This window comes from Notolepis coatsorum (assembly GCF_963971535.1).
Source record: "Notolepis coatsorum genome assembly, chromosome: 1".
In the NCBI taxonomy this organism is placed as follows: Eukaryota; Metazoa; Chordata; class Actinopteri; order Aulopiformes; family Paralepididae; genus Notolepis; species Notolepis coatsorum.
The window spans coordinates 16051783-16064624 of record NC_140165.1 but is presented as its reverse complement, the minus strand read 5'-3'; the positions used below and the strand labels follow the sequence as shown (position 1 = coordinate 16064624).

The following is a 12842-nucleotide window of genomic DNA, read 5'->3' as shown; positions in this document are numbered from 1 at the left end:
GTAGTGTGTGTGTAGTGTGTGTGTTTGTGGAGTGTGTGTGTTTGTGGAGTGTGTGCAATGTGCATTCCACGTGTCAGTTCTCTGACTCGCAGTGATGGAGAATGATGACTGGATGAAGATAAAATGCTGGTCAAATAGAAACGTTTTAATTGAGCCAGAGAATGTTGTTTTGAAAAGCTAGACTACATGAGTCACTACATAAGATAATTACACAAAACACAATCAGCAAGCTATTGTAGCCCTTTTGGCACATAATATTTGTGCTTTTTCATCACTCCGCCATCTTTTGAGGTAAACAGCAGACGGATTTGATCAAACAGGTGCAGAGAATCAAATGGTAGGTGTTGGTGATAAAACCAGCCCAGCAGTGGTTCTAAAACCACATTCCCAAATATGCTTCGGTCTCTAATGAGCACAAGAGGTCCATCTGCATATCTCCATTAACTTGCAGGAGGTAAATAACGTGAGAAGGTTATGTACAATTTTACAGATGTGTGTCAATTAATAGATTATCCATAATATTCCATTTACATCACCATTTTCTTCTCATATCTTTATATTCATATATAGAATTGTATTGCCTATATTTATTTGTTTCTACTATTACCCTGCCCATACTGTAGCCCTCCCCCATGCTGCTGTGACGCCCCTATGTCCCCAAGGGGATCAATAAGGGGATCAATAAGGGGATCAATAAAGGAATATATTATCTTAAAAAGTCAAATAAAAGAAGGTATTTTTGGTGCTTTTTGTGGAACGCTTCTCGTTTTATCTTGTTGGTGTCTGAGTCACCGTGGTAACGACACTGGGCTTCACATATATTATAGTAGGAAACAACGGAGAGAAAAGGATGAAATAAAACAAGAATGGAATTCTGCCTGCAGAGAGTAATACTACCAGCTGACCACAGAGCAGGAGAGCTCCTTTGAAGTTTATCATCTGTTCTCCCTCTATTTCTCTCTCTCTATTTCTCTTCTTTCTCTCCTCTCTCCCCCCTCTGTCTCTCTCAACTCTTTCGCTCTCTCTCTCTCTTTCCTCTCTTCTTTCTCTCCTCTCTCCCCCCTCTGTCTCTCTCAACTCTTTCGCGCTCTCTCTTTCTCTCTTCTTTCTCTCCTCTGTCTCTCTATCTCTCCTTCCTCTCATCAATGAGGCAGTCTTTGCTCCTTGGCTTTAGGCCACAACTCATTTCCTCTCCCTTCCCTCTCTATCTCCCTCTCTCTTTCTCTCTCTCTGTCTCTATCTTCCCCCACCCCACCCTCTCCCCTCTCTATCTGTCTTTTCTCCACCTCCCTTTCTCTGTGTATCTCTCTTTCTCTTTCCGTCTCTCTCTCTCTCTCTCTCTCTCTCTCTCTCTCTCTCCGCTCTCTCTCGCGCTCTCTCTCTCTCTCTCTCTCTCTCTCTCTCTCTCCTCTCTCTCTCTCTCTCTCTCTCTCTCTCTCGTCTCTCTCTCTCTCTCTCTCTCTCTCTCTCTCTCTCTCTCTCTCTCTCTCTCTCTGTCTAACCAGTAGTAGGTGGAGGAATGTGTGGCTGACATCTCAGTGTCACAGTGAAGCCTCGTCCCCCATCACTCTTCTCTTATTAGCTGCACATGTTGGAAGGACGGCACTAAACGTCGGCGCTCAAGAGCCTCACAGCGTTGCACTGGCTGCTCTTTCTCCCTCTCTCTCTATCTCTCTCTCCCTCTCTGTATCTCTCCCTCTCTGTATATGTTCTCTCCCTCTATCTCTCTCTCCCTCTCTGTATCTCTCTCTATCTCTCTCCCCTCTGTATCTCTGTTCTCTCTCTCCATATCTCTCTCTCCATATCTGTATCTCTGTCTCTCTCCCTCTCTGTATCTCTGTCTCTCTCCCTCTGTATATCTGTCTCTCCCTCTCTCTCTCTCCACCCATCTGTCTCTCTCCCTCTCTGTCGATCTGTCTCTCTGTCTCTCTCCCTCTCTCTGTCTCTCTCCCTCTCTGTATCTCTGTCTCTCTCCCTCTCTGTATCTCTGTCTCTCTCCCTCTGTATATCTGTCTCTCCTCTCTCTCTCTCCCCATCTGTCTCTCTCCCCCCCTCTCTGTCGATCTGTCTCTCTGTCTCTCTCCCTCTCCTCTGTCTCTCTCCCTCTCTGTATCTCTGTCTCTCTCCCTCTCTGTATCTCTGTCTCTCTCCCTCTCTGTATATCTGTCTCTCTCCCTCTCTGTATCTATGTCTCTCTCCCTCTCACTCTATCTCTCTCCCTCTCTCCCTCTCTGTATCTCTGTCTCTCTCCCTCTCTGTATCTCTGTCTCTCTCCCTCTCTGTATCTCTGTCTCTCTCCCTCTCTGTATCTCTGTCTCTCTCCCTCTCTCCCTCTCTCTCTATCTCTCTCCCTCTCTCCCTCTCTGTATCTCTGTCTCTCTCCCTCTCTGTATATCTCTCTCTCCCTCTCTGTATCTCTGTCTCTCTCCTCTCTCTCTCCCTATCTGTCCATCTGTCTCTCTCTCTGTCTCTCTGTCTCTCTCTCTCTCTCTCTCTCTCTCTCTCTCTCTCTCTCTCTCTCTCTTCTCTCTCTCTCTCTCTCTCTCTCTCTCTCTCTCTCTCTCTCTCTCTCTCTCTCTCTCTCACTCTCTCTCTCTCTCTCTCTCCATTGTGTGACAGTAACAGACTCTTGTGTTATCTCTCTTATCTGCCCCCCCCCTCCCTCGTCTGATGGGACGCCCCCTAGAGCAACACACACACACACACGTCCATCACACTATAACAGCTGTTGTGTGTGAGAGAGAGATGGCTAGTGTAGATATTGTGTAAAGTAGGCCATTGATTAGTCCTGTCTTCATGTAATCCCCAGTCAGCATCTGCAGTCCTCTTCTCTTCATGTAAATGAGCCATTAGCTCAGAGTGCTGAGTGGCCACTTCCAGTTCGTCTGTGTGTGTGCGTGTGTGCGTGTGTGTGTGTGTTGTGTGTGTGTGTGTGTGTGTTGAAACTTGAAAGCCCAAAAAGATGAGCCACTTGGCCGGTGTTTCTAGCGGAAGGACGATGGAACTATCCATTTGTATGTATGATTGATTGATTTGATTTTTATTGTGCATTAGAGACATAATCCAAGGGATATAAAAACATGATAAAATGCAAGCGCTGACGTGTTCATGGTCCCTGGTATTAAGAGACGGGACATAAAACATTAAGAGACTATATGCATATATAGAAGATAAAAGAATAATAAATATACTATTAGGGGTGGGAATCGCCAGAGACCTCACGATACGATACTATTGCGATACTTGCGTCACGATACGATAGTATCACAATGCTAAATATATCGCGATACACTGAGTATTGTGATATTAATATTGCGATATATATATATTTTCTTTTTATTAAATTAAATGTATTACCTTTTTTCAACTGCAAAGTAAAACTGTCAACATGTTTTATCTAATAAAATAAAGTTCAGTCTGTTCATCTCACTTCAATAATTTTGATTGCAGAACATGGTATTTTCTCAAGCAGACGGATGTAAACACTGTAATCTCATCTGTGTTGCATGTACCTGACAAACCTGTTTGTATTAGTCATATTCCAACTTAACTGAATGCACATGTGTGTGTGTGTGTGTGGACTACTGTACTATTACAGGTATTGAAATGAACAATGCAACTTCCTTATACAAAAAGATTTTTTTTCTTTTTATGAATAATTAAATATCGATACTTGGCGTCCCTGTATCGATACAGTATCACCACGCAAAGTATCGCGATACTACTACGTATCGATTTTTTTCCCCACCCCTATATCCTCCCCTCTCTTTCCTATACCGATGTACCATGTTCGTACAGACCTTTTGAAGCCAGTTGACCCGGGGGCCTGTTTAATGCTGCTGGGCAGGCTGTTCCACAGAACTGCAGCTGAATAAAGCTCATGTGTCATTATGTCGGCTCGCAGGATGATGGATTGATGGGCTTCAGGTGTGCTTAGTCTTTAGTCCAGGACCCTCCTCCCAAAGCCCTTTGGATTTCCCCTTTGACTTGCTTTTGCTTACTAGAGGGAATTCGACGGCCAGCCAGGCGGTATAGTCTACAATTAGAGGAACCACCTTTAGTAGCTACCAGCTAACCACTCCTTTAGTAGCTACCAGCTAACCACAACTGTAGTAGCTACCAGCTAACCACTCCTTTAGTAGCTACCAGCTAACCACTCCTTTAGTAGCTACCAGCTAACCATTCCTTTAGTAGCTACCAGCTAACCACTCCTTTAGTAGCTACCAGCTAACCACTCCTTTAGTAGCTACCAGCTAACCACTCCTTTAGTAGCTACCAGCTAACCACTCCTGTAGTAGCTACCAGCTAACCACTCCTTTAGTAGCTACCAGCTAACCACTCCTTTAGTAGCTACCAGCTAACCACTCCTTTAGTAGCTACCAGCTAACCACTCCTTTAGTAGCTACCAGCTAACCACTCCTTTAGTAGCTACCAGCTAACCACTCCTTCGACCGATGGTTATGTCTAGGGTTGGGCACCGAGAACCGGTTCTAATAGGAACCGGTTCCTAACTTCCGGTTCTGGAACATGTTTGCATTTCGATTCGTAAAAAAAAAAATTAAATATATATATTTTTTTTACTTTGTTAATTAATACCCTAGTTACAGTACAGCAACCAAATTAAACTGTATCAAGTCAACTGACAATGTGAATAGTATGATTTTTTTTTTTAGATTTTTCAAAAAATAAAAAAATCTCCTGCGAAATAAAGCTGTGACCTGTTTTGACCTGCACTTCAAAGAATCAGAATCGAGAATCGTTTAGAACAGGAATCGAAATGGAGAATCTGAATCGTTCAAATCCAAACGATGCCCAACCCTAGTTACGTCGCACGCTGGTAGTTTTGCATTGACTACTAGGCTGTAGGTTTATTTGCATTAGCGGTTGGAAACGCCTCATAGCTCTTAGCTGTAGCAGGTAGTAGCTAATAGCTCCGGGTCCCGGTCACACTGGCACAGACGGGGGGGGGGGGGGGGTACTGGGGGTCTTTACTGGGAGCCACTGGGGAAACGGGAGAGCCCCAGAAAACAGGAAGCAGCTGGAACAACATCCTGCCTCTCGGTGGAGAGAGGGGTCCTCTAGCAGAACACAGGCGGACATTTGTAAGACCCTCAACAATACGCCCCTCTGTGTGCCAGCCCACCAATGGGCAGCCTCCTGCTGGATTCTTTCCAGTACCCACCCCCCCCCCCCCCTCCCCCTCCCCCCTCCACACACACACACACTTAACACTATGTGAATGGCCCCCATAGGACCCTTGGCACACTGCCTCTGACCTGTTTAATGTGTGTGTGTGTGTGTGTGTGTGTGTGTGTGTGTGTGTGTGTGTCATCAGCCTAGTTACTGCTATCACTTGGGGTTTCATCAATAACTGTGCCATCTAGTCTCTAGATTCAGACCAGAGTCTAGACTAGGGGGGCGCCCGAGTGGCGCACCGCGTACAGCACTGCGGTGCAACGCGGCCGTCCCGGGTTCGACCTTTGCCGAATGTCTTCCCCCTCTAGCTCCCATACTTCCTCTCTCTCTCTGCCGGACTGCCCGGTAGCAAAAACCAATAAAAACCTACAAAAAACAAAACTTGTCCGAACAGGACAAGTAACATTTAGAGACTAGGGTTTCTCAACAGGGGCGGTACCACTGGGTGGGTTTCTCAACAGGGGCGGTACCACTGGGTGGGTTTCTCAACAGGGGCGGTACCACTGGGTGGGTTTCTCAACAGGGGCGGTACCACTGGGTGGGTTTCTCAACAGGGGCGGTACCACTGGGTGGGTTTCTCAACAGGGGCGGTACCACTGGGTTGGTTTCTCAACAGGGGCGGTACCACTGGGTGGGTTTCTCAACAGGGGCGGTACCACTGGGTGGGTTTCTCAACAGGGGCGGTACCACTGGGTGGGTTTCTCAACAGGGGCGGTACCACTGGGTGGGTTTCTCAACAGGGGCGGTACCACTGGGTGGGTTTCTCAACAGGGGCGGTACCACTGGGTGGGTTAGGGTCGGTACCACTGGGTGGGCGCTGCCTGCTGGATGCAGAAGTGCAGAAAGTTGAGATGCTCAAAATGGGCCGCTGGTTTATTTATTTATCATTATTTTAATATCAACAACTTGACTGGAACCAGAGAGGAGCCTACATGCAGTGAGAACAATCAAAATACATAATACCACTTCATGAACAGGGAACAGTGTCACCTTTTCACAAAGAAAATGTATTTTTTTTAATGTTGGTAGTAAAATTTGTAAAAATCTGTCAGATAGGGGGGCGTTATGGAACATGGACATCAGATAGGGGGGCGTTGACCCAAAAAAGGTTCAGAACCACTTTCTGAAAGAACATTGTTTTGGTTTAATTTGTTCCGATAAACCCCAGAGCAGACCTAATCTGAGATATTTAATTTTCAAACGGGAAAATAAACATCTGAGTAGATGTATTCAACTATGTTTTACTTAAAAACAGTGTTCAACTATTAGTTTCTCGACTCTCCTCTCGTTCCTCGTAAAGACCCCTCTCTCTCTCTCGGTACAGCTCCGGTTTCTCTTCAAAACAAAGCTCCACTCAGAAGAACTGATCATAACACACGCAGGTTGACTCTAAGCCAGTTCAGCCATTAGCCGTAATCCCGGCTAATCTAAACCTCCGCGTTCTCTTGATGATGTCATGATGTCATGCAGTCATGGAGTCGGCGCTGGGCGCGCAGGCCGGCGGCTTCCGGAACGTCCCGGCGGACAACAGTGTGCGCATTGAGACTAGCGATGACGTCGTCCACCTAATGGACACGTGCTGGACCAATCAGGACAAAGACTAGTCGTACGTTTCTAAATCCAGGCTGCTGTGTGTGTGTGTGTGTGTGTGTGTGTGTGTGTACACTTAAAGAACGAGACACACTATGCTTTTCACAGCCTTTTATCTGTCGCCTATAGCTTTTAGTGCAGTCTCTCTCTCTATCCTTGAGACATCGTGGTGTCTCCCCCTGATGGTCCTCTCTCAGTCCGTCTCTGGGACCGACCGACACAGATTGGCCACGATGATGAATTAGTAACGCCGACACACGTCCAAATGGAGCTCGCGTGTAGCTGCGGGCACAAGTGGGCCCGGGGTCTGGCCTGGTGGCCTACTTAACACCACTCGGGAGGTGTCGGGGGATATGACGAGGGGTTAATGGGGTGTGTGTGTGTGTGTGTGTGTGTGTGTGCGCGTGCCACTAGATATGGGTCAGGACAGAGTAGGGAGGAGGATGGGACCTCCCTGATAATATTGACCCCATCACACGCGCACACACACACACACACACACACAGACACAGACACACACACACACAGACACAGACACACACACACACAGACACAGACACACACACACACAGACACAGACACACACAGACACAGACACACACACACACAGACACAGACACACACAGACACAGACACACACACACACAGACACACACACACACACAGACACAGACACACACACACACACGCACATGCACACACACACACAGCCATGCTGCAAGAACACAGACACGAACAGACCGGTGATAGTTGAACATGTGCACAAAAGTAGACACAAAGCATTCCCAGATTAGAGCCGGCCATTATGGCCAAAATGTCATAAGACAATATTTCTTCAGGATTCTGATAGGTATAGTAATACTGTATAATATTAAGTGTTTCATGTCGGTACAAATGACCATGTAATGTGCGGTGCGTTGCAGATTGTGGTCCCTTATTATGGACAACCTAGAGGTGAATTACAGGTCTAATCTATACTCCAACATGCTATTGGGAGTTCTGCTGGCGGTGCCGCCGGGCCCGGCGTGGGTCAGGGAGCCCAATATGTTAAAGGAACACGCCAACATTTGGGGAAATTAGCTTACCGTCTTCTCCAGAGAGAGAGAGAGAAGATATAGACCAGTTTCCTCTCTGTGCGTTCAGTAGAAAGCTATCTGGATGAATGTTAGCCTAGCTTAGCACAATGAATGGAAGCGGACATGACCGGTTAGCCTTCGGGAGAGGTGTTAGTTGGACAATGCCTAGGCTAACCGGCACTGTCCGCTTCCATTCATTGTGCTAAGCTAGGCTAACGTGCAGCCAGATAGCTTTCTACTGAACGCAGAGAGGAAACTGGTATCTATCTTCTTGTCTCTCTCTGGAGAAGACGGTAAGCTAATTTCCCAAAATGTTGGCGTGTTCCTTTAAACTAGGCGTTGCAGATCAAATACGACTCAGGATCCAGAATTATCATATCAAATTTTCCACAAATTTATTTAGTCAAAAATGCATTTTACGTTCAACTTTAGGTAGAACAGATTTTAGGAGCATTAGGGAGGGGCACAGGTAATGTCTTCCAGATCGAGGACTCGCATGAATTCCTCGAGTAGCGCTCGAGTAATTGATTAGGGAAATCTATTTTTAGAACGCATCTTAAAACGCATGGCAGCAGCAATAACAAGATATTGCGCGGAAACACACACTACCGATTTTATTATGTCTCACTCTGTGGACATAACAATGCACAGCAATAAACCTGATGCTCAATGCGTATCGTCAGTCAACACAAGTCAGTTTACCGTTTGTAATAATATACCAACGGATGAAGCCTGACTGGAGGGGAGCTCACAGACAGACCAGTCTAGACCAGCGGCAGTATGTTTGATTAAGATTAACTACATAATAACGAGAGGGACAGTGAGAGCATCCATGTTGTTCAAAGTGAGGGCAAGATCTTGACATTGAATGAAGTTATTACTGTCCATTGGTTTATTTTTTAAATTAGAACCTAACATCAACTTTGTCCAACAAACGGATACTCTTCGTTGAAAATTAATTCAATGTAGCCGCGTAACGTTAAATTGTGTGTGTGTGTGTGTGTGTGGAGACAGTGTACAGTATGTGTGTGTGGAGACAGTACAGTGTGTGTGTGTGTGGAGACAGTGTACAGTATGTGTGTGTGGAGACAGTGTACAGTGTGTGTGTGTGGAGACAGTGTACAGTATGTGTGTGTGGAGACAGTGTACAGTATGTGTGTGTGGAGACAGTGTACAGTGTGTGTGTGTGGAGACAGTGTACAGTATGTGTGTGTGGAGACAGTACAGTGTGTGTGTGTGCAGACAGTGTACAGTGTGTGTGTGTGGAGACAGTGTACAGTATGTGTGTGTGGAGACAGTACAGTGTGTGTGTGTGCAGACAGTGTACAGTGTGTGTGTGTGGAGACAGTGTACAGTGTGTGTGTGTGGAGACAGTGTACAGTATGTGTGTGTGGAGACAGTGTACAGTGTGTGTGTGTGTGTGTGGAGACAGTGTACAGTGTGTGTGTGGAAACAGTGTACAGTGTGTGTGTGTGTGGAGACAGTGTACAGTGTGTGTGTGTGGAGACAGTACAGTGTGTGTGTGTGGAGACAGTGTACAGTGTGTGTGTGTGGAGACAGTGTACAGTGTGTGTGTGTGGAGACAGTGTACAGTGTGTGTGTGTGGAGACAGTGTACAGTGTGTGTGTGTGTGTGGAGACAGTGTACAGTGTGTGTGTGTGGAAACAGTGTACAGTGTGTGTGTGTGTGTGGAGACAGTGTACAGTGTGTGTGTGTGTGGAGACAGTACAGTGTGTGTGTGTGGAGACAGTGTACAGTGTGTGTGTGTGTGTGGAGACAGTGTACAGTGTGTGTGTGTGGAGACAGTGTACAGTGTGTGTGTGTGTGTGGAGACAGTGTACAGTGTGTGTGTGTGGAGACAGTACAGTGTGTGTGTGTGTGTGGAGACAGTGTACAGTGTGTGTGTGTGTGTGTGTGTGTGTGTGTGTGGAGACAGTGTACAGTGTGTGTGTGTGTGTGTGTGTGTGGAGACAGTGTACAGTGTGTGTGTGTGGAGACAGTGTACAGTATGTGTGTGTGGAGACAGTGTGTGTGTGTGTGTGTGTGGAGACAGTGTACAGTGTGTGTGTGTGGAGACAGTGTACAGTGTGTGTGTGTGGAGACAGTGTACAGTGTGTGTGTGTGTGGAGACAGTGTGTGTGTGTGTGGAGACAGTGTGTGTGTGTGTGTGGAGACAGTGTGTGTGTGTGGAGACAGTGTACAGTGTGTGTGGAGACAGTACAGTGTGTGTGTGTGTGGAGACAGTGTACAGTGTGTGTGTGTGTGTGTGTGTGTGTGTGTGTGTGTGGAGACAGTGTACAGTGTGTGTGTGTGTGTGTGTGGAGACAGTACAGTGTGTGTGTGTGGAGACAGTACAGTGTGTGTGTGTGGAGACAGTGTACAGTGTGTGTGTGTGTGTGTGTGTGTGTGTGTGTGTGGAGACAGTACAGTGTGTGTGTGTGTGTGTGTGTGTGTGTGTGTGTGTGTGTGGAGACAGTACAGTGTGTGTTACTTGAAGCTGATCCAGTGCAGAGGCAGGAGGCCAGGAGGTCATGGGAAATGAGGGGGGAGGGAGTGGCAGCCAGCCCTGATGTTCTATTCCTCCCACACACACACACACCACACACACACACACACACACACACACACACACACACACACACACACACACACACACACACACACACACACACACACACACACACACACACACACACACACACACACACACACACACACACACACACACACACACACACACACACACACACACACACACACACACACACACACACACACACACACACACACACACACACACACGCGCTCTGTTGAGTCAAACAGCTTTTGTTAATTTCATCATGTCCAGGTGAATCTAGCCGCCAGGCAATTACTGCTTCTCCCCAGCAGCCCAGCAGCACCACTGAGGCCTCGTTTAGACTCGGGACGTCAGAGTGATTTCCGGAGGTCGTGGCGAGTAGTTCAGTGCCCACGCTGTTCGAGCTCCTACGCTCCACACAGTATCGCCATTGAAGCATCATCTCGGCCTTTAATTGAACCCAGTGATGCACCCTTAATAAAACCCCCTTATCACTAGAACGGATCCTCTGAAAGGACACTAGCCCCCTCCCCCTCTGATTCTGTCTCCCACCTGGTCTCACGGCTCCAGGCCACGCCCCCACCGCAGAGGTGTCTCTTTCGAAGGATGCCTTCTAGCAGCGACTCGTCTGCCAGCAGCGCGCCGTTGAGCCTGAATGGAGGCGCGGTGGGGGGGGGGGGGGGGGGGGCAGCAGGCGCGTGGCAGCTGCTGCTATAGATGAAATATTAAAAAGTGCTACTGGCACACAGGGCCCTGCTGGACGACATGCTGGCTGAGCGATGGAGCTCTGTGTGCTGCTGACTGGAGACGGCCATCACACACGCACGCACGCACACACACACACACACACACACACACACACACACACACACACACACACACACACACACAGTTAATCTTTCGACACCAGTCACTGTTATTGCATACCATGTTTATTTTTTATGATGGTTAAGCAGACTATGGCTCCGGAGGTAGAGCAGCCGTCTGGCAATCGGAAGGTTCCCGGTTCTATTCCAGTTCTTCTCGGCAGCAGTGTCCAAGTGTCCTTGAGCAAGAAGACACTTAACCCCTAATTGCTCCTGACGAGCAGGTCGGCACCTCGCATGGTCGCCTCCGCCGTCGGTGTTTGAGCGAACGGATGAATGTGAGGCATGATGAGTTCTAAATCACTTTGGATGAAAGCGCTAGATTAATGCAGTCCATTTATTATTACCATCTATCTTTATCAGTATACTTGCTTGCTACTGAGCCACGAGGTGCCGTATTGCGTGTGTGTATGTGACTCTCTCTGTGTGTGTGTGTGTGTGTGTGTGTGTTTGTGACTCTCTCTGTGTGTGCGTCTCCTGTATTCATATTCAGTTCAGTCAGTCAGCTGCCTACCAGTATGGTTCCCTGGGAAACATCCACCTCTGATCGTAAAGGCAATTCCCCTCAGCATCCGGCCCGCTGTCACTCAACTGTCGGCCCTAATGAGACATGCTCCCGTCCTCCTCATCCCCCTCTCTCTCTCTCTCTCTCTCTCTTCCGCCTGTCTCCCTTCACGCTCGCCGTTCCCCCTTTTCTTCTCATTTAGTGCTGCTTGTCGAGCTCCCCTCCTCCCTCCCCTCTCTCTCTCTCTCTCTCTCTATCTCTATCTCTATCTCTATCTCTATCTCTATCTCTATCTCTATCTCTATCTCTATCTCTATCTCTATCTCTATCTCTATCTCTCTCTCTCTCTCTCTCTCTCTCTCTCTCTCTCTCTCTCTCTCTCTCTCTCTCTCTCTCTCTCTCTCTCTCTCTCGGTCGGTCGACATGACGGACTACTGAGGAGGAACAGATTGGGTCTCTCGTTGCCGTGACAATGCCAGTTGTGTGTGTGTTGAGTGAGTGTGTGAGACGGTACAGTTGACTGACAACAAGTCTCCTCTCTCTGTTGCAGATGCTTTCGTGAACAGCCAGGAGTGGACCCTCAGCCGCTCGGTACCAGAGCTCAAAGTGGTGAGGCACAACACACACACACACACACACACACACACACACACACACACACACACACACACACACACACACACACACACCCTAAGAACCAAGCGATACATGACCTTTGGATCTGATATTGATATTTGGAGAGCAACATTTGTGCCAGTAGATGCAGCATTAATAAACACGACGGCACGTTATTCACACGAGAACAGACATTCCACCACAGAGTATCTCCTTCTCTAATGGATTTATCATAATCAACATTTCAAACGGCGATAATATCTGTGGATTTATTAATGGCAGATACCGATATGAGGCCGACGTGAGGTTTTTGGTGGAATAAAAATACTATTCACATCTTGATACATATAGTACCTGTCGGGTCCTGACACACACATGCTTTTAAATAGTTTATTTAGGTAATGATACATATGATT

At 47.4% G+C, this 12842-nt stretch overlaps 1 protein-coding gene across 1 annotated transcript in view; it reads left to right on the top strand.

Moving 5' to 3' along the window:
- The window catches only part of LOC311224353 (uncharacterized protein), a gene marked incomplete at both ends in the record, with an annotated part of 180231 nt that overhangs the window by 49591 nt on the left and 117798 nt on the right, over positions 1-12842 (top strand). The window contains 1 exon segment of the mRNA XM_084309312.1: positions 12362-12420. Within this exon segment, the coding sequence (XP_084165438.1) occupies positions 12362-12420 (59 nt within the window).